Source organism: Denticeps clupeoides, chromosome 2 (assembly GCF_900700375.1).
Source record: "Denticeps clupeoides chromosome 2, fDenClu1.1, whole genome shotgun sequence".
NCBI classification, from domain to species: Eukaryota; Metazoa; Chordata; class Actinopteri; order Clupeiformes; family Denticipitidae; genus Denticeps; species Denticeps clupeoides.
The window spans coordinates 27,001,813-27,029,639 of record NC_041708.1 but is presented as its reverse complement, the minus strand read 5'-3'; the positions used below and the strand labels follow the sequence as shown (position 1 = coordinate 27,029,639).

At 45.4% G+C, this 27,827-nt stretch overlaps 2 protein-coding genes across 2 annotated transcripts in view; one reads left to right on the top strand and one right to left on the bottom strand.

The window, feature by feature from the left end:
• The window catches only part of txndc5 (thioredoxin domain containing 5), an 11,179-nt gene extending 9,019 nt beyond the window's left edge, over positions 1-2,160 (top strand). Inside the window, exon 10 of the mRNA XM_028964958.1 lies at positions 679-2,160. Coding sequence (XP_028820791.1) covers positions 679-801 — 123 coding nt within the window. The 3' untranslated portion in view covers positions 802-2,160. The remainder of the gene's footprint in view (positions 1-678) is intronic.
• Positions 1,783-27,827, bottom strand: bmp6 (bone morphogenetic protein 6). The gene is made up of 7 exons (XM_028964957.1): positions 27,002-27,827; positions 11,799-11,991; positions 9,365-9,513; positions 9,077-9,274; positions 4,635-4,711; positions 3,898-4,008; positions 1,783-3,427 (listed from the first exon to the last, which is right to left on the bottom strand). Exons 1-7 carry the CDS (start codon positions 27,390-27,392, stop codon positions 3,278-3,280), a joined length of 1,269 nt encoding a protein of 422 aa, XP_028820790.1. The 5' UTR covers positions 27,393-27,827; the 3' UTR covers positions 1,783-3,277.

Sequence of the window (27,827 nt, the reverse complement as noted above, 5' to 3'; positions counted from 1 at the left end):
ATGTCTAATTGTCTTTGAGTGCCCATTGTCCATTTAATCAGGTGGAGGATCTGAAAGTCCAAAAGAATGTGAATAGACCCATGTATTGACGATTCGGTATATCATTCTGTATTGTGTTACTCTATGTTAAAGCTGGTAGATTATTAATCAAGTCTTTAAATTGATAATTATTCCATTATTCTCTCACTCATCAGTACAACAAAAATAAAATAATCAGGAAACAGTTTAGGAAAACCAGGGAAATGAGAGGGGTATGTCTTTATTGCACAGCAATATGACCCTGACCTTCTCTCCAGTGCTCTGTAACACAGGTTAGAACAGGTCAGTGGTGTTTCTTCCATGCGAGGTGAAGGTTTACACTGTGCTGTTCCTTTCCATTAAATCTGGATTTTTGCAGCCTGGTCAGCAGGAAGCTGTAGCAGCTACCACTTTTTTTTTTTTTTTTTTTTTTGTTTCCCTGTCAGGGGTCGTAAAGCCATAAAGGCGTCGTTTAAGCATGGCCCATATATAAGCTCTGTTATGAAATGCAATGAATGTCACTCAACTGTGGCCTTTGAGTTGGCAAACCGTATGACTGTGACCATAAAAAAAAAAAAAAAAAAAATGTATCAGCTTGCTCGCTCTCTCTGTCTCTCTCTGTCTCCACCCATTTGACCCAGTGATTCTTGACCTCTGCAGGTGCGCGGATATCCTACTCTGCTCATTTTCCAGGCGGGGCAGCAGGGCGAAGAGCATCATGGAGGGCGGGACTTGGAGAGCCTGCACAGCTTTGTGATGAAGCAGGCCAGGGACGAACTGTAGGTTCTCAGACAGGTCTAGGTTCTCCCTTCAGAACCACCACCCCTCAAGCCCCACCCTCAGAAGAGAGGATCGGTACTAATGAACTGATTCTCTCCTTCTGTTAAAAGCCTTGTAAGTGAAGGCAATCAGTCGCCTTTTATTTTTTTGTTTGTTTCCACTCTTTATGAATGAAATGTGAATGTACGGATTTTTTGTTTTTTCCACATTGGCTCAAGTGTTTGAGTTGAACATGCAATGCAGCTACAATCACACTGCCAGCATAACATGTTCTAACAATTGAAAACTGATTACTCAAGGATGGCCAACACAGTGCCTACCTACTTTACATGTTCTTCATGTTTCCATCATGTTGAGAGTTACATTAGATAAAATGAATATAAAAAAAAAAACTGATTACTGAGGTCAAGTGTTTAGGTAACGGTACGCTGATCTATGCCAATCATGGCCTGACTAAACTTAACTCTCAGGGACACTGTATTTGAATGGAGTCTGTGCTCGTCTGTCTTTCCACATCTTTCTCTCCCCTCCTGTTCTCACACTGGCATTCTCGGTTTGTTACTTTTCATTTCTATATGAAATGGTTTTTAAAATTTTCATTTTGTGGAATGTTCAAACGTTAAAGTCTGAGAGTACATTGGGTTTCCGCCGACAACACACATATCCTAATATCAGTCAGAGTGGACCCCTGATCTTTATTCATTTCGATTCCATTTTGCATCTTCATGTTTCTTGTTTAGGTAAATCTTCAATGCAGTCGCTGCTCTACAGTGTTTTTGTAGCTGTGGGTGTGGTATTGCCTCAGACCAATTTGTGAAAAAGGCACAATAATGCAGCATTTATGGATGTAAGCTACCTTTTGATCGCATTTCCTTCAGGATTAATAGTGTTAGATGTGATGCTGCTTTACACTCATTTGTGGGTCTGTAGATTTTAGAGCAGTTCTCTTTTTCTACCCAGCCTAGCTACTATTCTGTGTCCACCTATTCTTTTTTTTTTACTTCATCTGCTTGTGGGTCCACTGAAACAGATCCCTGCATTATTGCATTATGATGTCAAGATGGGAGCATAAGGTGGTGGGGGCTGAGTCCCTGAATATCATCTACTCTACGCTTTTACTGAGACTTTTAAAAGTCAGAACTCAAAACAACAAAAGCGTCAAAAGACAAAACCACTTATTGTCAGTAATTTTTTTATGGATAACACATGTTGTAAGGCAGACTCCAGTGAAAGAAAGCAGTATTTTCTTGCAAGTGGGTTGTACATGATCTGCCCATGAATTTTGTATAAAGAAAATTGTAACAAGAAAAGAAAAATGTAACATGAGTTTTGTAATAAAAAGTGTCCTTTTCCAAAAATAGATGTATTTCTTTTGTCCATTTCTTTTTCTGCATTATGGCATATGCTTTTCTAAAAGAGGTGCAATAAATAAGCTGAAAAATGTACAAAAAAAGTATTTACACACAAATGGGGTTGAGAGACATGTAAACAGCACCCTGCAGGAGGTATTTTTCAGAATTGTTGTTGTGAAGTCATAAAGGAGATCATCATTTGTTTAAACCTTAATCTTAGTACTTTGAGATTTGAGTTTGCTGAAGACAAATGTACCGGCAAACGACACTCAATATATTGCATGTAGTTTTGTAGTTTAAAGCTGACTACCAAACTAAAGGACAAAAACCAGTGCTTTGTGATTGTGGGTGATTTTGATTGGAGTGTTAGTTAACCCATGTGTATTATGGGTATTGTCGTGTGCTTTGTGGTGAAGTCGGGAACAGGACCGCTTTCTTCCCTGAACCTTCAGAGTCAGTCAGTCCATTTAGTTCCATTGAAGCTTGAAACCACTTGAGCCAGCACAAGGTCTGAAACCGCAGGTAGGGTAAGGCAAATATTGATGGACTGAAAATAAGTTGATTTTTTTTTTTTTAGTTGTTATTTAGAGATAAAATGGCATATGGAAGTTTTCAGTTCAGGTTGAGTTCAGCAGTGATATTTTAAGGGCAAAAATACATGAGCGACAGAAGAAAGGAAAAGGTCCAAATTGCCATACCCTTCTGTAGTGAATGACGTTTCATTAGCTCTCAGCCAGATTTCATACTTTAAAATCAAGCTTTGGTTAGTCTGACAGTAAATATCTGTATTAAATATAGGATGTATTTGACTAATATGTAATAATTGCTTTTTGAAGTTTAACTACCTCAAGATAAGGCACTGTTGGGTTCTCGTAATTGTACGCAACCATTCTTCTCCCCCAGACACAGAATCATGACGTCCAAAGGGTCTTTTGCGGGAACCGAACACCGCTGGGGTGGAGGAGAGGTGTTGAAGCAGCACGTTTCTCTGGTCCACTGGAAGTCCTTCACTCACCACAGTGGTGAGGCGACCGTGGCGTGGAGGGTGAGGTTTGTGGATACACAGTCTCAGCTGCAGCCGTTGGGCAGGAATTCTTTTTTTTAATATTTGGGAGGAGGGACGGGTGTCAGTGACAGCCACAGGCCCGGACCACCATATTCTTGTACTTCTTTAGGATGACGTTGGAGTTATCATCGAAGTAGAGGACTGAGATGGCGTGGAGCTTTGTGGGTGCACAGCAGGGCTTGGGGACGTTCTCTGGGTTCATGAGGTGGACCTGAAAGAAGAGAAGCAATTTGAAACCAAATCCAGTATTTTTGTTCTATTACTTCAAGGTGTTCCAGGTGTTGCTAGTTAAGCTACGGTGCAAAATGGACCAATAAGAAACTCTTGATGATAAATGATCGATAGTTATGCTTTAATCCAATGGTAATAGTAATTTTGGTACATGGTAGCGTGTGCAGCATCAGAATTTTAACAACAATTTTTTTTTCCCATTCAAGCACTTTGCATCTAACCCTAGCCCAATGCACATTAATACATTGATATATACTGGAGATATATATATAGTTGTGCATTGTAAAATGTAAATTGACTGGTTCATATCCCATAGAGGATTAGATGGATGAAGACCAGGAAGGTTGCAGAAAGAAGTTGTAGGGTCGCTGACAGATAAAAAGCTGTCAGGTTCTTTATCATGGCATCCAGTTAAATATTAGCCCTAACCTGTTGCAGATGCAGTCTTACCAGTGTTTGCACTATGGCGTGATTGGTGGCGTTCATGTGGGCGTTCAGGGGAAAGGAGCATTCTCCGTCACAGTAGTTGGCTGCGTAGCCCTCTGGAGCAATGATCCAGTCCTGGCAGACAGAGCGGGCAAACTGTAACGAATTCACACAGAGAGCTGCGCTGTCGCCCCTCGAAGTGTTTATGAATGTGATCGCTGTGCTGTGTTTGTGTGCGTTACCTCTAGATGTCAGTGCCGTTTAATTAGCCCGACTGTCTGAGAAAGCACAATCACAGTGTGCCAGACCCCTTTTTGAAGGCTGAACAGCCCATCCACTTGCAAGTCAGCCGAGGAGAAAATGTTTTGGCCGATCTTGCTTGACTTTTACAGGATTAACTTTTCTTTCTTTTTTTTTAAATGGCAGTCATTGTAAGCAATCAATCCCCAGAACATTTTCCTCCCATCCAGTGAAAAGTGGAGTTCTTTGTTTCACAGCTTTGCATGAAGTGGCGGTTTTAGACAAAGTCTCCAGAGAACACCGTTTTACCACAAACGCGTGCTTGTGGATGCCATTATTAGCCAAGTTAGAGTTGTCACTGGGTGGGGCCTGCATTTAATTGGATTTTCTCTTTTTAGTATTGGCCCACTGCAGTAATGTCAGTGTCAGTGTAATGGTGGCCTTTTTATATATATAAATAAAACTAATGAATATAATTTGCATGCCTGTGGGCCTGTGTTGTTTCAAACCCTGGTTCTTACCTGCCAGCCCAACTCTCTGAAGCTCACGTACAGTTCATGCTTCCTGCAGGCCGTCTTCTGGTCACTGCTGTTGTACTCTAAAGAGCCAAAGGAGAAAATTTGTTATAATTGCCCTGCAAGTGATTTCGCAGACGTCAGCATTTTCCTTGCAAGTGTATTACGTTTCCGAATTGTTGCACAGCTCAAGCATGTTCATGTTAAACATATCATCATACCAGATGTAGATTACACTTTCTGGAATTCATTACGTTCAGAGTGTTGGACGTGTCATTGCTAACATTCATTTTCCCCTTGTCTCCACCAGTTTGTTTTAATTACCTCCATCCCGCCCCGCCCACTTGCCCTACTCCTCGTGTCAGCGGCAGGTATGGGTTTCAGTGGGAAAGGTCATCATTGGCACGGAGTGGAGCTCTGAAGTCAAAATGTGACTCGTTCTTTCCACCGGCTCGCCAGACACACTGGTTTTGTGCATGTGTGTGTGCAATTGCACGTTTTCTATGAGACCAGCGTAGCGCAAGCTATGATATCAGTGTGGGACCAGTGCAATCACTTCCTGTTATTCTGCATGTTCGCCCTCCCCCCGCCCAAGGAAAAACTGTTTGGGCTCACGATGGCCGGGCCAAGGCGTGCCAGGTAGTCTGGGAGTTGGACGAGACAGGAGATACTGGCTCGGGGCCTGAGAGTAGGGCAGGGACAGGGACAAGTCACCCGCTGTCACTTTCCTGAGGTTGATTTATTTGGGCAGCTGGCTATTGGGAGGTAATCACTCACTGTCTGCTGTATAACCAGTCAGTACTTCAATGCCAGTGCACACACACACACACACAGTTTACAGTTTTTTTATTGCAGTGTAACTTAAGTTCTGCACTAATGAGAACCATAATTCATGACCATAATGACATTAAGGCTTGAGTCAGATAATTTTACTGCTGCGCTCGTCAGAACAGAGAGAACACGCCCTTCCCAATCAACAATGGGATTTCAAGAATTTCTGCTCGGGTCACCTGACCTGAGCTTCTCACAGTCACAGGGGCAAGAACAAAATAGTTTGCCAAGTGACAAGGAGCCCCCGAGCGGTGTGGTAAGAGGAGGTCATCCCGTTCATGGAGCAAACACTTGGGCTTTCAGGTGTTTCCCGTTCTCGCCCCGCACACACCCGCACTTTCCTGTTAAAACTCTGCAATGTTAGCATTTCGTGCTGCAAACCACTGGTCCAGGACCAGTGCTCTTTGCTCGCAATGGCTAAAGTTAGAGCTGTGGTTGGCAAGAGTCAATCCCGAAACAGGAGAGGCCCTGTCTTTGTGCTCATCCCCTGCTGTTGCCGTGAGTGCGGTGGACGTCCTGACACGTAGTCCTGCCTCTGGCCCCCAGGCCGCAGCCAGCCGCTCAGCCTGAACCCAAGCTTGTATTTCCCGCCACTCTGGTGAGCCTCCAAAAGGATAAATATTTAGAAAGATAAATCCGCTGGTAACTGGGGCCCCAGAGGTCCATTTAAACCCTCCCGCTGGGGCACGTCTCCCCTCCGAAGCCGAGGTGTGACCCCCTGCCTATCTGTCACAGACGGTAGGTTTACAATCCATGATATTCGGCTCCAAGGAAAACCATTGGTCTTCCCACCCCTAAACTGGCCAGCAGCTCAGATAGGCCGAATCTCACACTTGTACACTCTTACACGCACTTAGACCTTCACTTAATCTCACAACCACAGGCACACAGGGAACGAGCCAGGTCTCTCCCCATCACTATTTACATTTGGGGGTCTCCTTAAGAGAGATAAAATCCATATTTACTGTGTAAAAAAAACAAACAGACAAAAAAATAAGATTTGTCGTGGCATAAAGCACCTTTCCTCCCCTTCCTGCCAGTAAAATTTACTGCCACACAGCCACTACTGAGGACTGGACCCCGCTGGCCTTCCGTACTCCTCTAACCCAAAAAACCTGGGCGCTGTATCACAATAAGCCAAGACTTCATAGGCCCATAATGCATATAGGTTTACACTGGCGAAAATGCATTAGTTATTCAAGCAGAATTTGGTACTTAATACGTCTGCACCAACTACCGAGTTCTTTCTAAATGACATGGATTTAAATGGAATGCACTTCAATTCTACTATTCACAAGGTCATTAGTTTGAGACTAAGCCACCCCCCTAAAGACTGAAAATCTGAATGCTATGGCTATTAGCAAGATTAACTTGTTGCTCAGAGAAAGGTATATTAACACGTAAAATTTGTTAATCAAATACCGACTGTGTGTGTTCAAACCTTTTGGTAGAGAAGATTCACTGATTTCTGCTTTATTGGTCCCATAGATAAATGGTTATAATAGATAAAAATGGGTCATATACACTGATCCCAATAGTAATGTGCATCAATTCCAGCATACATTCTTTCCGTTTAGTTGCTATTACCAAAAAACAAACCAGTGTTAATGCAGAAACTCCAAGTGTGCTTAGTGGCCACCACAACAAGTTTAGAGTTGACAGCTTAGCTGGTTGCTACCTCGGCTGTGGTTCAACACAGCTAGTGTTAGCAAGTTAGCAAATTCATTTCTTCTAGAAGTTTCCAAAACACCAATCAATGTTTTACTATGGCAGTTCCAAAGCGGTTTCTCTTGCTGAGGAAGGCGGGACACCGAGCTAATGTTCCTCCTGAGGAGAGCAGGAACTACGCACAGAGAAGCCCCACAGGCCTCTCCCAAACTACCATGAAGACTTGAAAGAAAACTGCGACTGCTGTCCACGACCATGTGAAGTTTATCTTTCTTCCTGTCTTTCATCACTGCAGTTATTAACCCCCCTCCCGTGGCCCTCTCCGGGGTCCGCCGATGTCTAATTACACCAACAGTAAACAAAAGGGGGACCAGGAAGGAGGGACCGGGCGAAAAGGCGCAGGCGTGTTATTATAATTCTTTAAGCGATACTGTTAACTCGGCCGGCCGATTTAACGCGTGGCTAATGACTGGCTTGGATAATTACAGGCTTCTGGCAGCACCGTGTACAGGTGGATGGTCATTAAATCCCGGCACAGAAAGGACATAACCCAGCTCCTATTATAGCTGCAGCCCCAAATTACAGTGCGAGGTGTCGCATTGTGTTTTCTATTATTTTAAGGCTTATGAAAGAGCTGTACGCACTCTACTCAGTCTGAATTGTAGATTTGAATGCAAGATCTATGCAAGAGACTAGCGGTTGCCAGCATGTGCTGGACCCTCCGAAGGGAGAACAATAGGCCACTTGTGTTGTCCTGGAGAGATACAGTGGGATGCGCCCCTTTCAAGCCATCCTTGGGGTGACAGATGAGTGATGCTGTATTGAAACCATATGCCTCCACTGACAAAGCCACAGAAGGATGGCTGTCGCAAGGGCCTTGCAATGTCCTCTGTGGAATCTAAATATTTATGCTCCACACATCCCAAGTGGTACAGGAGAGCATGATTGATGAAAATCCAGTCCTTCGGGGCAAATTAACCAGATTTTCCTCATTAGCCGGAGCATGTAGCGTGCACGTTTTAAGTGCTTCGAATTCTGCAGCCACTACTGTGCTGCGGAAGAGAACCTCAAGGTGTCCAGCTCACACGTGGTGAAGGAGGAAGGGCTCCTGGTGCCTGCTGGTTAATTGTACTGTCATAAATTTGAGGGATTACTGGAAATCAGCAGAGTGACATAATAAAAAGGTGGTCAAACTCTCACATCACAGCGAGTGACCAAAAACAGAAAGTTCCTTCTTATATTTTAATCATTAACAATGAATTATAGGTCAAATATAATAAATCATAAAAAATAGAAGTTTGTTGATCTTTCAATGCTTTTCCCTCTGGGATTTTTCTTGCAACCATCCGTGCACAGCACCTTTGATGAATAGCAACTGGGAACCTGCTGAAATCTTCTGAGTGATGTCATAAAGTCAACATTTCCAAGGCTGACCTCCAGGTTTCACATGCAACATTTGCATTGGATTAAGTAGGTATTAAAATAAATCTGTGTGACCTGTCAATCATTCCACTCACAAAGACCACCTCAAAGAGGCAGCGTAATAAGGAGCAGAAGCTACACATGGTGGTAGAAATGTCTTGCATTCTTCAGTGGTAGACAATTACACTTAAGCCTAAGACACTAGGACTAAAATGGCAAAATGAAAAAATATATTTAAAGACTGGTCTTCACTAATCATTTTTTTCTAAAGGTGTTATGTAAATGATTTTGAAGATCAAACCTAGAAGCAATGCAAGGATGCAATCAATGCTAAAAACCAGTAAGAGGTGTATGCTAAGCAGTTATGCCATAACATAACATAATTGCATAACATGTATAATCAACGTTATTTTTAGCATTATATCAATGTACAAATGTCGGTGTCCCCCTTTACAAAAAACAGTAATTTTATTGGTAAACAACCTTATTTTAATTGTTATTATTTAATTTGTAATTGTAAGACTAACCTGATTGTCCCTTGGGTGCCTCCTGTGGCTGGGTGGAGCGATTGCGGCTCTGCTGGCGCCGCCTGCCATTAGAGCCAGTGGATCGAGTAGAGCGGATATGCACTTCACTCACTTTGAAGAAAGCCACCATGAAAGGTTGCCTCTCTATAGGACCATTGCGCCCTACCAGTCCTGCTTCCCTAGGGCTGATGCTCCGCCCTGTGTTGCATAGACAGAAGCAAAATATTTCAGATTTCTTTCGGATTATTTAGCGATGACTTGTGAGAGAGTCAAGTGTCCAGAACATACCACTGGCAGTCTCTATCCTGATCTGGAGGCCAAGGTTGTGGTTGGGGCTCATCACCCACAAGTTGCTGGTGGCCGTGATGTCAAACTCCAACCAGCCCTCATCCGAAGCCCACAGCCGGCGAGATTCCAACAGGAAGAGGTCGGCATCCCTGAGGAAAGAAGTTTTAACAAATAACTACAGGCTCCAACCAAGCTATACATGATTAACTCCACAAATCGTTATGTCATCAGTGTTATCACAATGTACCTTCCAACTAAAGGAATTGTGACTTTTCTGCCCATGCATCCAAATGAACTAGAATTATAAACACGACTGCAGACAAACCCTCCCCGCAAAAATGCTCATAAAACAATCCATCATTTGCAAAGAATATGAAGAGCTCCAACTGGCCAAGCCCTTCCCATTGAAATCATTCTCACACTCTACCACACATTCTTCCAATGGGACAACTACAATTAACTTCTCCCATACATGCAGGTCACTGTCCATGTGCTGTAATCATCCTCTCGAGGGAAAGAAATTACAGTTGCATTTTGGATGCTACACGACCATAAAAAAGTATAAAACTAAAAATGGACGTCTCTCGCCAATTGCAACCAAAAAGCCAGTGACTCGTCCAAACTGGAAACATAGGGCACTGGGTTCAGAAGCAGATGACACCAGCATCACAAAGAAATCCATCCCCATTACAGTAATAACACTGTGCAAAGCACTTCAAAGAGCACAATCATCCAGGTGTTCGGGGAATGCCCCTGGAGTCACGCATCGGTGGACCATCCTTATTGGTCATTAATTAGGACCGTTCTGAGGGCCTCACTGTGAAGTGGCCCTCTCCTGTTTGTACCTCCACCCAGCTCTGCGTGAGACTGCTGACTCATAATGTAGCACCACAGAACAGCCATGGCTCTTAGCCAGAGGCCACAGGTAACTTATAAAACCTGGACTCCCCGGTGTTTTGTGACTATATTCTCTAACGGCCCACTTTAGCCTAGGGACATTCTAGATGCTTCCGTCAACTTTATGTGGTGGCCTGTTAAGCCAAACCACTCTACAAAGTGGTAATGGACATAGTGCAGGTCATTCCTTGTGGTACAGGCCAAAAGTTTGGACACACCTTCTCATTCAATGTGTTTTCTCACTGAAGGCATGTAGAACTTCTACTGAAGTTGGTACACCAATTCTACATTTTATTACTTATTTTAACACAGAACTAAATATCAAATTAATACATTTGGTCATTCATTATCTAACACCACAGCTGTGCCTATATGTTAAATATATTAATGAAATATTGTGAGGTGTAATTAAGACTTGAAAAACAAATGAATCTGTTCAGTAACATACACAACTCAGAGGATTTGTAAGAACAAAATAGCTAGCTCTACAGATCAAACTAAAATTTGCTTTAAAGAGAGCATTGTTCTACAATAATGTAGTAATTGAGATATATTCCCAGATCAAACAACATCAAACAAAGACTTTCTGTAAAATTCAAGGAATGTAGAAAACGAGAACCCCGTGATATAGACTACGGACAAATGAACAAACTGAGGAAAATAAGGCTGGATGAACCCCATCTTTTTATAAGGCAGAAATATCCAGGCAGCTTTCAGTGCCCTTTTCTTATTTTTACAAAGGTATAATCGTAACACTCTCTGTCAATCAGGGAGGCTCTCTACCAATAGTTCATACTACATCCAAGCATTGCCTCAGTTTGATCCTAGGAGCTGTCCCTTCCCCTGCCCGCAATGCAAATGTCTGACGTTTGTTGGCCTGGCTCTCTTCTTTATGGTAAAGTCAAGCTATTTCTGTCAGACACTGTGGTCTTTCCTGCATCTACATAAAGAGCACAGCAGTTTGGAAGTCTGGCTCCCACAGAGCAAAGAAGCAAAGTGAACTCAACACACCCAAACAACCTCCTACCATAAAGATGTCCGTTAGGTCTGGTTCTGAAATCTGATTGGGTAAATCACATTCATTTGTGGTTAAATAGTGGATAATCTCACACCTGGGATCATTTATCATTTGGATTCTGTAGTAAAGGGCCAAGAGATGCTTTTATGTGGTTCGTGCTGAAACAAAATGATCTTCAAATCAGGTCACAACAATTTGTACAAATTGAATATTCCCTATATCTCAACATGTGTGGTCCAAACACACAACTTTGTTGTCATGGTATTTGAAAGAAACAACTCTTTGGAAGCCGTATGAGATAAGACAGCATAAACAAATATCAGACGGGCCATCCCCCAAGAGTAACAAAGTGATGAAGAAAAAAACTGTTGGCATTTCCACATGTCCCAGATTCACATATATCACGTGACGGACCCACATAGCTGCAAGATAGTACTGCCTCAGAGAAAATAGTTCTTATGTGCACAGAGATGCTATTTTTTTTGCTTAAGGTGAGCAAGATGTTTCTAATTTCGGTACCTGTCTGGATGCTCCCCAACCACCTGGTAGACGCTGAGGAGGAAAGTCTCATTGCGGAACGCCCGGCTGACACACTCCTTGTAGATCCGAAATTCGGCGGCTGTCACAGCTTCCCCCTCTGGGATCTGGGATAAGTTGAACTTAACCTCTTTGTGGTGGTGTCTCTCTGGGGACAACTCACGGTCATACTCCACTGTGCAAAAGAGAGACACGAGGTTCATTAAATCACAACTAGAATGTTCTTTTAATTACCTAATTTCATTTTGAAGTGTTATATTACACTTCAAAAGTATTACGGGCTATATCCAGAGTAGAATAATCATGGCACATTTAGTACATTTCTGAATCATTTTAAATCAGTTTTAAATGATCTCACGTTTGCATTTCATTTAATTTATTTTCAATAAATACCTGCTTTTACATGATACATTTGTATATAAACACTGCTCAAAAATTAAACATCCAAGATCTGAATAAATGAAATATTCTTATTAAATACTTTGTTCTTTACATAGTTGAATGTGCTGACAATAAAATCACACAAAAATTATTGATGGAAATCCAATTTATCAACCCATGGAGATCTGGATTTGGAGTCACACTAAAAATGAAGTGGAAAAACACACTACAGGCTGATCCAACTTTCAAAATGAGGCTCAGTAGTGTGTGTGGCCTCCACGTGCCTGTATGACCTCCCTACAACGCCTGGACATGCTCCTGATGAGGTGGCAGATGGTCTCCTGAGGGATCTCCTCCCAGACCTGGACTAAAACATCTGCCGACTCCTGTACAGTCTGTGGTGCAAAGTGCCGTTGGTGGATGGAGAGAGACATGATGTCCCAGATGTGCGCAATTTGATTCAGGTCTGGGAAACGGGCAGGCCAGTCCATAGCACCAATGCCTTTGTCTTGCAGGAACTGCTGACACTCCAGCAACATGAGGTCTAGCATTGTTTTGCATTAGGAGGAACCCAGGGCCAACAGCACAAACATATGGTCTCACAGAGGGTCTGAGGATCTCATCTTGGTACCTAATGTCAGTCTGGCTACCTCTGGCAAGCACATGGAGGGCTGTGCAGCCACCCAAAGAAATGCCACTCCACACCATAACTGACTCACTGACAAACCGGTCATGTTGGAGGATGTTTAATGCAGCAGAACGTTCTCCATGGTGTCTCCAGACTCTGTGACGACTGTCAAATGTGCTCAGTGTGAATCTGAACACAGAGCACCAGTGGCAAATTTGCCAATCCTGGTGTTCCCTGGTAAATGCCAAACGTGCTGCATGGTGTTGGGCTGTAAGCCCATTCCCCACCTGTTGATGTCGGGCTCGCATACCACCCTCATGGAGGTCATTTTGCAGGGCTCTGGCAGTGTTCCTCCTTGCACAAAGGTGGAGGTAGCAGTCCTGCTGTTGGGTTGTTGCCCTCCTGAGGCCTCCTCCTAGTCTCCTGATGTACTGGCCCATCTCCGTATGTTCTGGACACTACGCTGACAGACACAGCAAACCTTCTTGCCACAGATTGCATTGATGTGCCCTCTTGTGGGTTGCAGACTCCGTCTCATACTACCACTAGAGTGAAAGCACCGCCAGCATTCAAAAGTAACCAAAACATCAGCCAGAAAGCACAGGAACTGAGAAGTGGTCTGTAGTCACCACCTGCAGAACCACGCCTTTATTGGGGATGTCTCTAATTGCCTATAATTTCCACCCGTTGTCTATTGCATTTGCACAACAGCATGTGAAATTGATAGTAAATCAGTGTTGCTTCCTAAGTGAACAGTTTGATTTCACAGAAGTGAGACTGACTTGGAGTTTCACTGTGGTGTTTAAGTGTTCCCTTTATTTTTTGAGCAGTGTATATATAACCACTTCAGAAAATGAGCAGATGTGGGGAAGTTTTTTTCTACAAGAAAGTACTTCTCAGTTTGTTGATAGATCTTCCCACAGTAAAGACCTGTCTTGACAGGCCAGCTTCCCCACAGTGCTTCATAGCCCCTTAGAGAAAGAGGGAGGATAGCAGGGGATGAGAGCCATAGCAGCAGCCCCACCCCCAAGTTATGTCACCACCACCCTTCCCTCTGTTTCCCAGGACTGGTTCATGGGTCGTATTTCTCGCCACATAAGTACAAGTCCAGCCGGATGCCCCACAAGTCAGAGCTGGGATGAAGTGTTCGATTCTGATTGGATTCCCATGCCTTCTGTGTGAGGTGGGGAGCCCACACTCTCATCCCATTTCCTGCATCCCCAGAAGAGAACAAAAAAATCCCTGAGAAGTTAATTAAATTGTGGTGCTGAGGGGTAGAACAGGAGCACAGAAGCGAGCGGGGCTCTGCCCGGTTTGATGAATTGCAGAAGCTGCTTGAAGGGCTTATAGTGGGGACAGTGGGGACTTCCCCAGATCTCTGCCCTCAAACAAGCAATGAGGAACCCCATCTTCCCAGCATGTGTTCCTAATTACTGACCAAGGTGGAATTTGCAGGGGCCTTAGCAGTGGGCCCTGAGGGACTTCGTCCTTGTCCTGTCTTCTTAAGTCTAACTGACCAACCATGGCTGACACCTATGAGAGGTGCCCAAAGGGACATCTAGTATACAGACTCAAAATACACACTGAATACACACTCAAAAGGTGCCCAGGATTTCCTTTCTCATCCTCAAGTGTCCTCAAGGTTCAGGTTCAGTGATACACAGGCCTTAGGAATGACAGACACATTAACAGGAGCTGAACTCTCTCCAAGAGCCATAAACGTGCAAATGACTTCCTTATTCTCAGTGGAAGAAATTAAGAAAGATCACAACTTTCTAATGAGAGAGAGAAAAGTTCAAGCAAATCCAGATTGGAGAGAGGAACTTACTGTATTGGCCACCAAGAACAAAATAAAAGATTAATTTCCACATCATCAGAGGAAAAGTTCACATATGAGTTAGACAGAAAATTGGGGAAGGATGCAATCGACTTAAGACGGAATGTCTTCACTTGGTTTCCAGCTTTGTGTGGGCGTTAGTCTTCCTCACAAATACCTTTCCTTGTGGGAAAGAGGGGGAAATAGAAGACACGGGAAGAGAGGGGAAGACAGGAAGGTAAAGAAGAGGAACACTTGAATCTGGTATTGAGGAGGGAAAAAACGAGGAGGGGGGTGTAAAAATTAGGGTTATAATTGGGGTTGATCTTTTGATTTCACCTGCATAACATCTGCCTCCAGTGTCTCTGTGCTATTGTCATTAGCCCACACAGCACGACACAGGAGGAGCTCTGACCCACAGACCAGCTGTGGAAAACAACTCAGAAAATGGACAGAACTCCAGCAGAGAGAGAGAGAAAGAGGGACAGATGGGGGAGAAAACAGGAACTCAGAAAAAAGGAGAACCTCAGAAAGAGAGAGGGAGCTCGGAGAAAACAGAGAATTGACTGACACATGGACAAACTGAAGGAGGGACCGAGGGAGCAAAATGAAAGAAGCAAGTGGCTTCAAGGAATGGCAGAAGATGCCGATGACTCTGGGTGGTAGGCGGAGCGCGCTGCTCTGTGGTCGGCGGTCAGCTGAGTCGCGCACGTTAAATGTTTTCCAGAGCGTCCCCAACACGGAAGGACCGAGTGGTCATCTGCATCCAATGCCTGACCACAATGTACCGCCTACCCGCCCACCACACTCCGCACGCTGCCTTTCTTGAAGAAGGCTTTTGATGGTCTGCCATGCACGGGGCGCTGCAGCTGCCATGCCACATTGTTCCTTTGACCCATATTCCACGGCTGGGGATCCAGGCGCGAGGGGGATCGGTTCGGCGGGCCGGTTTCTGCTGACTAATGGCGCGGCGGCCCGAAGGCTGAGAGGAGAACACCCAGTAGCACTCGAGTCAGCGGGGAGAAGCCTGATTATTTATGTTTGCAATTCAGTGCTGTGAAAAGGTTTACTGCCTCACAGCCCTGATGGAGAATAAAGCTGCCTGCTCCATTAAGACGTTTCACATCTTACTTAGCTTCACTACAGTTTCCAAACTAATAACTTCTCTTTTTCAAGCAACCGTCCTCTGAAGGTTTATTTTGTATATTTGATTTTGGACTAATCACCTTTCCCACAATGATTATTTGGGCAAAGAATTCTTAAAATCTTAACGAGGAAGCAGACTTCATCACTCTTTTGGACTCTTTAATTATTCCTCCATCTTGCAAATCTGTTGCCACAAATTTGGGCGAGAAGCCGTGAGACTTAACGCAAGGCCTACAATTATACTCCATACTTTTTGCACCTCATGAAAGTCAGATGTGAAAAGTCTCAAAAGACATCTCCAATGGTTTAACCAATAAAAATGCACAGTGGCCTGAGGCACGAGTGGAATTCATATGTGTTTATGTAATTATAGTCCGATCCTCGCCAGCTTTGCTCTTGGATTTTACTGCCCTGGAGGGGACCCTCTCGAACTACAGGCTAATTGCTCCACAGTCATAATTAAAGGCTTTATCAGCGTGGTATTTCTTGGGAAATTCTGGGGGTACGCTTGTTGTGCACCAATGTCAGAACCAGATCTGCTTCAACCTCTGACTTGGTAGCACAAAAATGTTCTTCTAAAGGTGGTGGTTTCAGGTGATTTTTGTCTTGTTGCCACAGTTCAAAAGTCAAACAAGTCTTGGTGAAAAGCAACACCACAAGTGAAAACTGATTTCCAGTCCTCCGATTTTTCAGAGTTTGTCATGCTGGAGACCCCCAGGGGTCCTGTTTCCACATCCTGCTGGTCATGCAGCTTTGTAGTGTGGCAGCTGGGAGGTAGCTGGGTTTCAGGAGAGGGAAGGGGATCCCAGGACATTTTCGCCGCTTCCTCTGATCTGCTTCTCTGAACCGGGGCTGGCTTCAAAGTTTGCCTGCGTGTCATCACTCAGCTGGGCATGGGTCACGGAGCGGAACGCCAGTTTACAACCTCCCTGGACACCCCCATGGCCCAAGACACACTCGTGGGTGCAACAGCGATATGTCATGTTTACAGAGGGAACAGTGTGAAACGGGTGGAAGAATTCCAAAAACTCTCAGCAGGTCCATGAACCCATGACCATTTCCACCATTACCAGCCGTATCTTCACCTAACTCCCAGAGAGTGAACTTATTTGAGAAGAAATAAAAGCCAATGACTGCAAGGGCACATTTTTCTCCTCCGTCTCGTCCATCAGCACCAGATTCCATGCCCGGAGAAATGAAATATGGACGTACTTCTCAGATTTTGCAATCCCGGGGTATCCAGAAAGCATGGATAATTGGTGATAATTGCAGCCCAGCGAGGACTGTGCTAAAAGACGTGCCTGTGTGGTTGACGCGATCTGGATGTAACCCACAGCGACTATCTGGAGCGCCATCATCTCGGTGCTGAAAAGCAGCAGTCACCCCCCTCATACCTCCATGTCACTGGGAGATTTCACATCCCGGGCCTCGCATTGTTGGGCCGTAAACAAACAAAGTGTGTCCTCAGCCGTTCTAAACAAGACAGGGTCACTGACAGCTAGAGTTTGTTGGCTGATCCTGTAAAGTCACCCTTTCCCAATTGATGCGAGCCAGTGGCCTGTCAACAAATATAATAACAGCTTTTATGGATCTCAGGGAAATTCCATAAAATTAAGGAAATGGCCTCAAAAAATAAACGTTACCGTTCTTTTCCAGTTCCTGAACATATAGGGCCATTGATGAAAGAAAACTCCAAGGGAGCAGCTGACATAACATATTCAGGACAGACGAATGGTACTTTAGATTTGGCAGTCACACAAAAGAGGATGTCCACATAACACTATGGAGCGCGGGCCTAAAATCTGACAGCCATGAAATGAGGTTTTCAGGCACTTAATCTCGACAAAGCAGTGATCAAGTAACATCAAGCCTTTAGCAACATGAACCCTGAACTCGTAGATGAACATCTTTGCACGCACTTAAGCTCGGACAAGATGGAGAGTCAGCGCTTATGCAATGGGCCTGTACAGTAGAGAGGAGCTCATCTTGTTTACAAGACCTTTAGACTGGTTCAAGGTTCACTGTCCATCTGCCATATGCTTACACAGACATGGCTTTTACTTTGTCATGTGATCAGGGTTATGAGATCAGTTGAAACACAAAAAGTGTCCCAGATGGTTTTGGTCAAATGCTAGAAATACCAATACATGCATGCTGGCCATATGGCCAAATCACTACTCTAAAAAAAAAGCATTTAATTTAACGTGAAACATGAAATTAAACATTAAATAAAATAAAACGTTAATTAAACAAAAAATATTTAAACATGTAAGTAAGTGGTTTTGGGGCTATGGCTGACAGCTGGCAAGTTATTAATATAGTACTTACAAACAATCAGTCTGTACAGGTTACCCCCAAAATTTCACCAAGACAGGCCACCTGTGAATCACCCCTGATTTAATTAGTGATCTGTAATGTCCCTTATCACACACACCTTTTCAATATTAAATTTGAAACTTGCTATGCAACGCAAACATCATTATAAATCTAGATTTGCTATTCATCGTGTTTTTTTTTTTTTATTCCTTCATGCTTCTGTTTATTGACTTAATAATTTATACAGCAGAAGACTACAGGTTCCTGATGGCCTGGAAGAACTGATCCCTATTTAAAAATGCCTCCCCCGCTGCTCGCTACTTTTGCTTCCATAAAAAAACAAGGTACGTTCAAACAAAGACATGCTCTGCGGTTTCTGACGCTCTCTCTCTCTCTCTCTCTCTCTCTCTCTCTCTCTCTCTCTCTCTCTCTCTCTCTCTGCGCCGCCCCAAATTGCATAGTCTAATTTTCGCGGCCCTCTCCTGTTTTAAAGGCCTGCCAAGGCTGTGTCATCTGAGGGCAGGTCCCTGGAGCGGGTGTGTTTGTGTGTAAGCGAGGGGCACGGGCCGAGAGACAGGAGGACGGAGGGAGGGAGGGAGCGCAGGAGCGGAGGAGGAGTGTGCTTGTGTGCCGTACAGCCAGACCTGCTAGAGCGATCTGGTGCCGGCTGCAGCAGGTGTGTGTCTGAACAGCAGGCAGGCCTGAGCGCTCTCAGATTTAGTGGAGGAAGCCCGTGTCAGACAGCCGAGATGGATTTCTCCTCGGGGATCCGATAAATAAGGAAAAAATATCTTTGAAAAAGGAAACGCAGCTGTTTCCAAAGAAGAAGTCAAAATATTGGTGGCTTGCATTCCAGAGCCGCGAGTCGGAGGGCCAGAGTGTCTCTCTCACCGCCTCCCCCACCACCATCCCTTTCTAATGTACGGTTTCTGAGCCTCCTTTCTATACTCAACGGAAACTCTGAGCAGACCAGTATGCTGTTAGAAGGCCTGGAACAGCAAAGCTGCTCTAAAGATCCATCAAAGCAACTTGGCTGAAACTTTTTACCTCTAGCCTGGAAAACGAGATGTCAACTCACATCCGACCGGTGATGCACATGCAGTCCTTAGACCTGGATTTGTCTTCTGCCTGTGAGTCAGGTGTGAGGCCCTTGTGGCCAGTCAGAATCAGTAACTACCTGGGAGAACTGAAAACCAGGCCTGGATTTGGGTTTGCGGCCCAGAGTTCGAGTGAAGTGATTGTCATTGTGATACACAGCATGTATATGTCCTCTGCTTTTAAACCCATCACCCTTAGTGCGCAGTGGGCAGCCATGACAGGCGCCCGGGGAGCAGTGTTTGGGGACAGTGCTTTGCTCAGTGGCACCTTGGTGAATCAGGAATCGAACCGGCAACCTTCTGATTACCACTGCCCCTGAGTTGAAGACCCACAATTTGGACTGATGAGATCTCAAGGGATTTGAGCAAAGTGATACGTTGCTGTATGAAATGGGAGATATACTTGGTCTCCACTGAACCTCTGATACCTGTGGTATCTGACCGGTCTGCAGTCCCACACGTTCTATGTGAACCATTGTGAACATTTTTCTGCAATTTGAACTACAGTAGATCTATTGGATCAGGTAACATGGGCCGCCCTGCACTCCCCATGTTCATCAATGAGCCTTGGCCGCCACAACCCTGTCAGGGGTTCACCGGTTTTCCTTCACTGTTAGTATATCCAGATAACTACAGCTTTACTGAACACATCTGGTGTTCGCTGCAGCTCCTCTTCTGTGCCCGTACATGCTGTGAATTCTGTTTAGAGTATAGTTGCGGGAGAATTGCAGGAATTAGTGACCGCTCCATTGGAATGCAGCACATGGAGCGGGATCCCGGCACCATCTCTGGCCGTCATCTCCACTTTTGTTTTTTCGTTCCCTATCTTGTTTGGAGAGGCTGTCCCTCCACTATCTCGGGCCTCGTAAATTAGTCAGACCAGTCTTAGGGAGGAGGAGTAACGAGCGAGGAAGAGTGAAAGAGAAAGAGAGGGGAGCAGGGAGCATTGCACTCTGGTCCGAGGGTGGGTGGGGTTGTTGTTTCAGGCATGTCCTCCTCGTGCACTCCTCCACGACAGCGAGGAGGAGAGGGATTCAGGCCCCTCCCTCTACCCTGCCTTCCCTGTCAACGTCTTCATCCCTAACAAGGGGAACTACACATACGGACACCCACACCTCCCTCTCTTCCGTCTCTGCCCTCCCAGCATTTAAATCACCTCTCTGTCCACCGCCACCTTTATTTCTTCATGCCACATGTCCACGGGCTGTTCACAGCCAGTTTAATTGAGTGGCTATAAATCACGGCACTGGGCATGACTCAACTCTGGGGCTGGTTACATGACACTAAGTCACCTCACACTTTTCTCATGGCTGCCGGGGTCCAAGAGACAGTCAACAAAACGCTGAACAGGGTCCGACATGTAAAGCACATGGCTGCAAAAAAAAAAAAAAAAAAAACACGAGACCTGCTCTTTGTCAAAATTAAGCAAGACATACTGATCCGTCAACCGGCGTGAGCTTTCCAGAACTCAGAGCTTATATGTGACAGTTTTACAAAATTCATGTTCTGGCCTTCATTCGCCCCATAATTATAGGTCTGGCTCAGAAAAGCTATACGTCTGTACGTCCTTGGCCATTGCTGGAATCATTCATCACTCAGATCTTCAGAACTAATTAAAGGAGCATCACCCTTAGTTTGATGAAGTTTTCATTCGGGTCACGTTGAAATCTCAACTCGCTAATGACCCTGTTTACCGCTCACACACACAATCTTTGATTGCAATTTGTAGGAAGAATTTCAGAAAGGGGAGAGCCGTAAAGGGAACAACACCGGGAATTCTGCAACTAACAGTTGGTTCATTCAAAAAAAAAAAAAAAATGTCTAATGAGACTGCGTGTGACACTTTCACATTTCCTCTTAAGGGAAAGAAAAAACGTCCTCAGTTTATGTCAGAAATGTGGGGAGAAAAGGTTGAAAGAACGAAAGTTCATTGTGGGATGAATGTAACAAAACAAAAACTCTGTAAGAAGTGGTTAAGATGGGTTATATATAAATTAGCTGTCCTTATAAATTACTGTTGGGCTCAGGCTACACTGAACATGATGTTTTTAGCTGTCGGGTCTGAATAGGAGACCCTAACGAAAGTGGTTTGCTTTGTGAATCCATAGAACAAGTGAAACATTTATTATTTGAAAATTGAATTTATTATTCAGATTGTCCTCATTTGTCCAAAAGGTTCCCAACAAGCTGTGAATGTTTCAAAGAATTCTTTCAAAGCAATATTTAAAGCACGCATTTAGGTCAGTGCCCTAAAGATGATATGATTCTGCATTTTGACTTCTGTCTCTTTATTCTCAGATGTAAAAAAACATGTAATAAATATTTAACTCCCACTCTAGGTTCTACAGAATCCACACCTGGTCTTTCTCCAGTGCCCTCCTTCTATTTTGGTGTCCTGGAAGGTTTGGTGGAAATTCATTTCTCAATCATATCCTGCTGAGCCGGTGATTAATTACTCCTCAAAGCACACACTGGAATTGTACTTTACCGCCACATGCACCGTGACGGATTTCCAATGGAATTAAGCCAGGAGAGAAGAGCAGAGCAGACATGAAAGGCAGAGTGGGCACTCAGGGCCGAGCCCAGTCAGCGGCGGCGACCATGGCGACATGCAGAAAGCACGCTTAATCTCGGGGATTCTGGTGTGTCGGCGCAGCCAGGGAAGCACAAGCCTGCACATGGCGTGATCTACGGGGAGGAGGCGGGAGCTGCGATCAGATGTTCTGCCGGGGTTATCTGTACCGTTACCGTCTGAAACCCTTATCGGCCCCACTGGCTGTCGTCACCCGAAGCCAGCACCCAGGTTTCTCGGGAGCTTTCAGCGAGGACCGGCAGCAGCGGACGTGTGAAGTTGGGCAGGTATGGCGTGACAGTGAGCGATTTCATCAAGGAATTCACTGCCGCCACTGACTTAAAAAAAAAAAAAAAACGGTTATCTCCTGACCTCGCCGACATCAATTCCAGCCCCGTGTGCGCACAAACGAGCAACTATATATCTCCACCAGCAGATTAAAAGTCACATTCCTTGGAAGATAATCACTGTTTGAAAATGTTTATGTCTTAAAGGGACCTTTGGTGTCTCCTGAACAAACTGCGGTAGACGCCAAGGGATATTTTACGAGTGCTGAAGTTTAATTGAAAGCAAACAGCACGACGCGCAGCTGCTAGGTTTGTCGGAGCGCTGCATGTTAAAAGGATTAGGAACACGATACACACACAAGGCCTGGCAAAAACTGGAGATACAATGAGTTTCTGCCTCCCCAAGGCACACAAGGAAAAATAATCCTGGATGCCGAGTTACAGCATTAAAGAATGTCCTATTGGCCATTGTAGCCCTGAATGAAGTGAATGGATGTGTGGGACATACACCTTGGTCTGTCGGTGTAATAAAAAATGTAGGTGTTTATGCTTTTGAGTCACGCCGGGGGACAAGAGCCTTTATTCGGGCAAGCATATCTGGAATTCTTTTCCTAATTTCCACGTTAACACCATGTTCGAAACACACAGACGTGATTTTACCCCTGCTTTTGTCCAAAGGGCCACAGGAAGTCTTTCCAGGAGGATTGTGCAAAAAAGCCCCTGCATCAAACAATTAACTCTTTGATCGAGGCCAGCTAATTATTTGACAGAGCCGGGGCTTAAGGACAAGTTCTGGTGCAAAATAAATGGCTTACCTGAGATTTGGAGAGAGGAGGGCAAACTACATTTCAGAATAAGCCTGGATTGTCTAGACCTTCCACCTAAGCTCATGAAGCCCCCCCCCTGCCTTGAAGTTCTGTCTGCGGGTCTGCCTTTGAGTCCTGAAGCTTGGGACAGCGGTATGGTAATCCCGAATGGGGGCGGTTGTTGACTTTGCTAAGTGGGCCGGTGACAAGCCACCCATTGTAGTGCTTTGGGGTGTGGAGATGGAATGAGGGTTCCGCTGGTGGACTGAAGCGGTACAAGACGAGCATCTACGGATCACAGCTGCGTGGCTTCAAACCAGGTGGAAAAAGACCTGCTCACTGAAAACAGCGACGCGCCCCCAACCTCAAACCCCTAATAAAGCAGACATACATGTGGTGTTTCAAACAAAAATGGTCTCAAAAGAACCATAAAATGGATATTAATTTAATACATTTTCCCAGTTATGTTGATAGATGGCACCAAATACAATATTTTGTCTTGAAAAGGGGGTAGTTGTCTTATTTTTGGGGTGAAGACAATAAAAAAGAAAACCAGTGAGAAGCGAGGTGACTGATTGGTTGATGTAGTATAGTATATAGTGCAATGAGTGATCAAATGCTTAAGACTTTGTGATGAGCATTTTATCCACTCTTAACCACAAGCCGTGGAGAGTTCTGGAGCTGAGTTATGAATAATAATATTTAATAAGAAATAGTAGATTTTTTTAGGGTGGGGCAAAACACTAGTAGAATGGTGGGAATATTATAGGATATAGGAACAGAATGTAACCAAAATGTGCACTTGCTCATTTAAGAGTCCAAAACAGTCACAGTCCCTTTTGTCCAAGAGTATATCAATCTTCTATATTTTTTAAATGACAACATTGACTTCACCCTGAACTTTGTCCTACAGCCTGCTGTGCCGCAGCTGTTCTCTTGTGCTGGGCTTTTGGACTGAGTCACCTGGATCACTTCTGAATCACCAGTAGCCGTCCCACCAGTCCCACCGCACCAGAGCGCGCGCCTCTGTGATTTGTGAGCAGTGTGCGCCTCATACTTCTATCTGCACAGAATGCGCCTGTTGTTCGGCAGTCGCATGGATCTCCCAGCACTTCCAACAGATGCTTCGTCAGATTGCGCTCGCCCCACGTCCCATTGCCCATATCCTGCGGGTGAACAGTGCGCACCCACCCACTGTCCACAGCACCTACCAGCAGACCTGCTCAACCAGAGCCGGTGACGTTCTTCCATTCATCCACGGCTGACAGTGGACGAGGGCCGGCACGGCCACTCTACAGTAGCACCTCGGCTTGTTCTTCTTCTGAACAAAATGCCGCACGCTGGTCACACCGAACAAGACCTGCACGGACAAATCTACTTTAAAGAAATCACCGGGCCAACACAAACAGAATTGCGTTTGGATAATTGCTAAATGTGTTGGACTAGCTTGATATACAAGTGCTGTGAGGCTGTGGGTGGGTTTATGTACATTCAGGCATGCATATTTATTTTTAAAGTACCCAAAAATGCCTCTAAGCCCATCTCATTTATCTATATTTAGTGCTGCCAAGTTGTGAGTTGCGACGTGACTCATTCTATGCAGGGGTGGGACCATCGAGCAGGCAGACAGTAGAAAACTAGCTATTTTTGAGCGAGGAAGGAGGCGGGACGAGCCCGTTGACCAGATCCCGATGTTCTGCCCCCTTTTTTGGAATATGTCAGCGGCGCATGTGACTAAACAAGTGCTCGGAATGATTCATGAGTCAGTCATACAGCGGGGCTCACGGAGACTGCAGATTACACAGAGTTCCACAAGCCCCTGTCGCCCCATAAGGCTTGAATTATGGAATTAGAGAAAACGAGAGACCCCGCTTTGAGAGCCTGCATTGTTTCAGGATGCTGAAGTGCTTTCTGCTCCGCTGAATGCAGCTCTGAATACCACTGAGCGAGAAGCAGATTGAGAAAGCAACACACATTGAGCAACAGATTGAGAAAGCAAATTTGGGGATTTAACCCTAATTTAGTCCCCTTTCTTCCAAGGACTGCCAAATCCGCATGCAGCGTAGCAAAGCATCTTGCACCTCCCCTTCCCATGGTGCCATGGCCTTCAACCGTTTTTTTTTGGGTTGCATCATGGTGTTCCGCTTTAACAGTGTCCAACTACAGAAGCATCCATCAAGCTTAGTTTCGTTGACCAGCGTGTCTGGCAGCAGCTCTGTTTATCTGAACTCAGTCTGAAAAGATTGCCTTTGTAAACACCACCACTGCTAATGGAGGGAGATACCTTCAGCTTTCTGTTTGTGTGTGTGTGTGTGTGTGTGTGTGTGTGTGGTTACCGGTTTATGATCCCAGTCCCTCTTTATCATTCGGGCCACTAATTAAAGAAACGTTGCAAAACGACTCAAAGACTGCATCTGTTTGCCCTCTGCACCGCAGCGGGCACGAGCGCCGACATAATGGCTCTTGATTCAATCATGCGCCCTGATGATGTTTTCCCCCATTTTTTTAAACTGCTAAAGTGTACATCGTGGCCGGCGATTGCGAAAGGCCTTGGGCTCGGCTGACATATGCGTAAAAATGTGGGTGCAAACAAACCGTGGCGAAAAAAAACTGAGACAGGCAAATAAAACTAATAATAATAAGAGTAACAATACCGAAAGGTTTGTGTAGTCACATGTCCCCGTCGTCCATAGCTACGTAAAATCCAGAAGCACGAGCCCTGAAATGCAGCCTGATGTCATTGGATAATTTACACAGAATAGCCCCATTTGACGTCAATTATTTACTTGAACAGACGTTCTCCAAAAACGCGTTTAACCGTTATTCGTATCCGCGACATTTAATTTCTTCATTAATTTTCTCTCAGAATATCCTGGAAAACTGTTGCTCTGGTTAATGTTTTTAATTTACTTTAGCCATAAAATGCCATCCCACCTCTAAATATGTGATGTCATTTGGATAAATTGCACAGAATGTTCGACATCACTTGTGTATTTTTTCTGAATTACTTAAAGGTCCCCTATTGTAAGAATTTCACTCTGTGAGATTATTTAACATTAATACGAGTCACCTAGCCTGTCAATGGATAGGAGTAACGAATGTTTTTGTCATTCCGCTTTGCCAGATGGACAGATCTGGAATTTTTCCCCTTATGTCGTCATAAGGGGAAATGTTTCCGCTCTCCTCCCTTAAAACATTGTCATGGCTTCCAAACAGTTGATGGATGTATAAATGAGCACAAATGTATTTTTTAGTACCGTCACGTTAGACTGTGGGTCTGTTTAAATTCTTGCTGGAAAAGCACAACTTCCTATCTGCGCCAAACTTGATGCTTGGTGAATGGTGTTGATGATGACGTCATTTCAGCTTCTATAAACCGCTCTCGTCCGCCTCTCTCCTCCTCATTATTTCAGACACCGACACAGCGCGTCCTGGGAAATTCTCATTGTGAGACTGGTAAAAACTGGCAGTAATTCTGCACCAATAAGTCCGATATAAAAGCCAGAAAAAATAAATAAAATCATAATTATGGAACCTCTAAGAAATCTACTCAAATGTTACTCATTTGGCACACATTTTTGGACGTACATATTTCTTCGGACAGGTCTAATCTAACAGTGTACATTTTATTCAGAGCGCGACTGCACTGCCCTTTCCGTGAGGGTCGTCTGTCGCTTGGCACCGTGGCGATGCCCGAGGTCACCGTGGCGCGCGCCTTTTCGCGCGGGTGGCGCGACCCCGCCCGAGTCCGCTGGATGTAGACGAATCTCGGCCGGAGGCGGTCAACGTTTCGAGCGCGAACACGACGCGCGAACACCCCACGACGGCGCCACGGCAGCTGGGTGCCCGTGGCGCCGTCGTGGGGTGTTCGCGCGGGGAACGGTTGTCGCCTCCCTGGCACCTGCCACCGGCCAGCCTGCGGGGATCCACGTCCACTCGTGTCCACGCGTGTAACAAAACGCAGCGTGCGCCGGCGAGAAATATTCTCCTCTGATGATTACGCATCATACCTACAGCTGTACGCCGTCATTTTACGCAGGTTCAGTCAAGCACACTGGCCACTAACAACACGCGAAACGCTGGTTTGAGCATCTTATTTGATCATTATTCATGATGCACATAATGCACGCACTTACCCAGGTTTACAAAACTCATCACCATGTCTGCATCGTTCAAGAAGGCGCTGTCTTGAAACGTGGACAGGTGCGGTCCCGGCGTGGTGAACGCGGACTTGTACTGGTCCAGGATCCCGTCCACCTCGTTCCTGCCCTCGCTGGACATGGTGTTGTACAGATCCAGCATGAAGAGGGGCGCCGAGTTGTACTTGCCGTGGGAGTGGTGGGGTCGGGGCCGGTGCGGCAGCCCCAGGATGGACAGGATCTCCTTCTGCATCTCGCGCTTCTCGTGCGTCCGCAGGCGCCGGTGGACGAAGCTGGGGTGGATGTCGTTGCCGCCGTCGAACAAGTAGCTGCTGCCCGCCACGAGGGTCCAGCACAAGCCCGCCAAGGCGAAGCCGCAGCTCCTCATCGTGGGGCGCTCTCGGGCGACTTCTCAGATGCGTAAAAAGTTCTCGGGGGCTCGCTGGTGCGCGTCTTCACTTCGCCAACTTCTTCACGCCATTCAGGAAAAACGTCTTGAAAAGGCGATCATCGGCGGTTTTATTCTTGGGGTTCCCCATTAAATCCAAAAGTCTTGATCCAACAGCGTTCCGATGAAAGGTTGAGGCTGAGACATTCCACTCGATCTACTCTTCTCGTACTTCCATCGCTTCCGACGTCGTAAAAGAACGGCTCAGCGCGGCAGCCACTTGTTGCGTCCCATGGCCGCGGAACCCGGAGTCGCGCTGCGCGGCGTGATTCCTAAATAACGGGAATGGAGCAGGTAGCAGCGCGCGTGGAGTGGCGCAGGACGCGCAGGACACGCAGGACACGCCCCGCCAGAGCGCGGGTGGGCGGGGCCGGG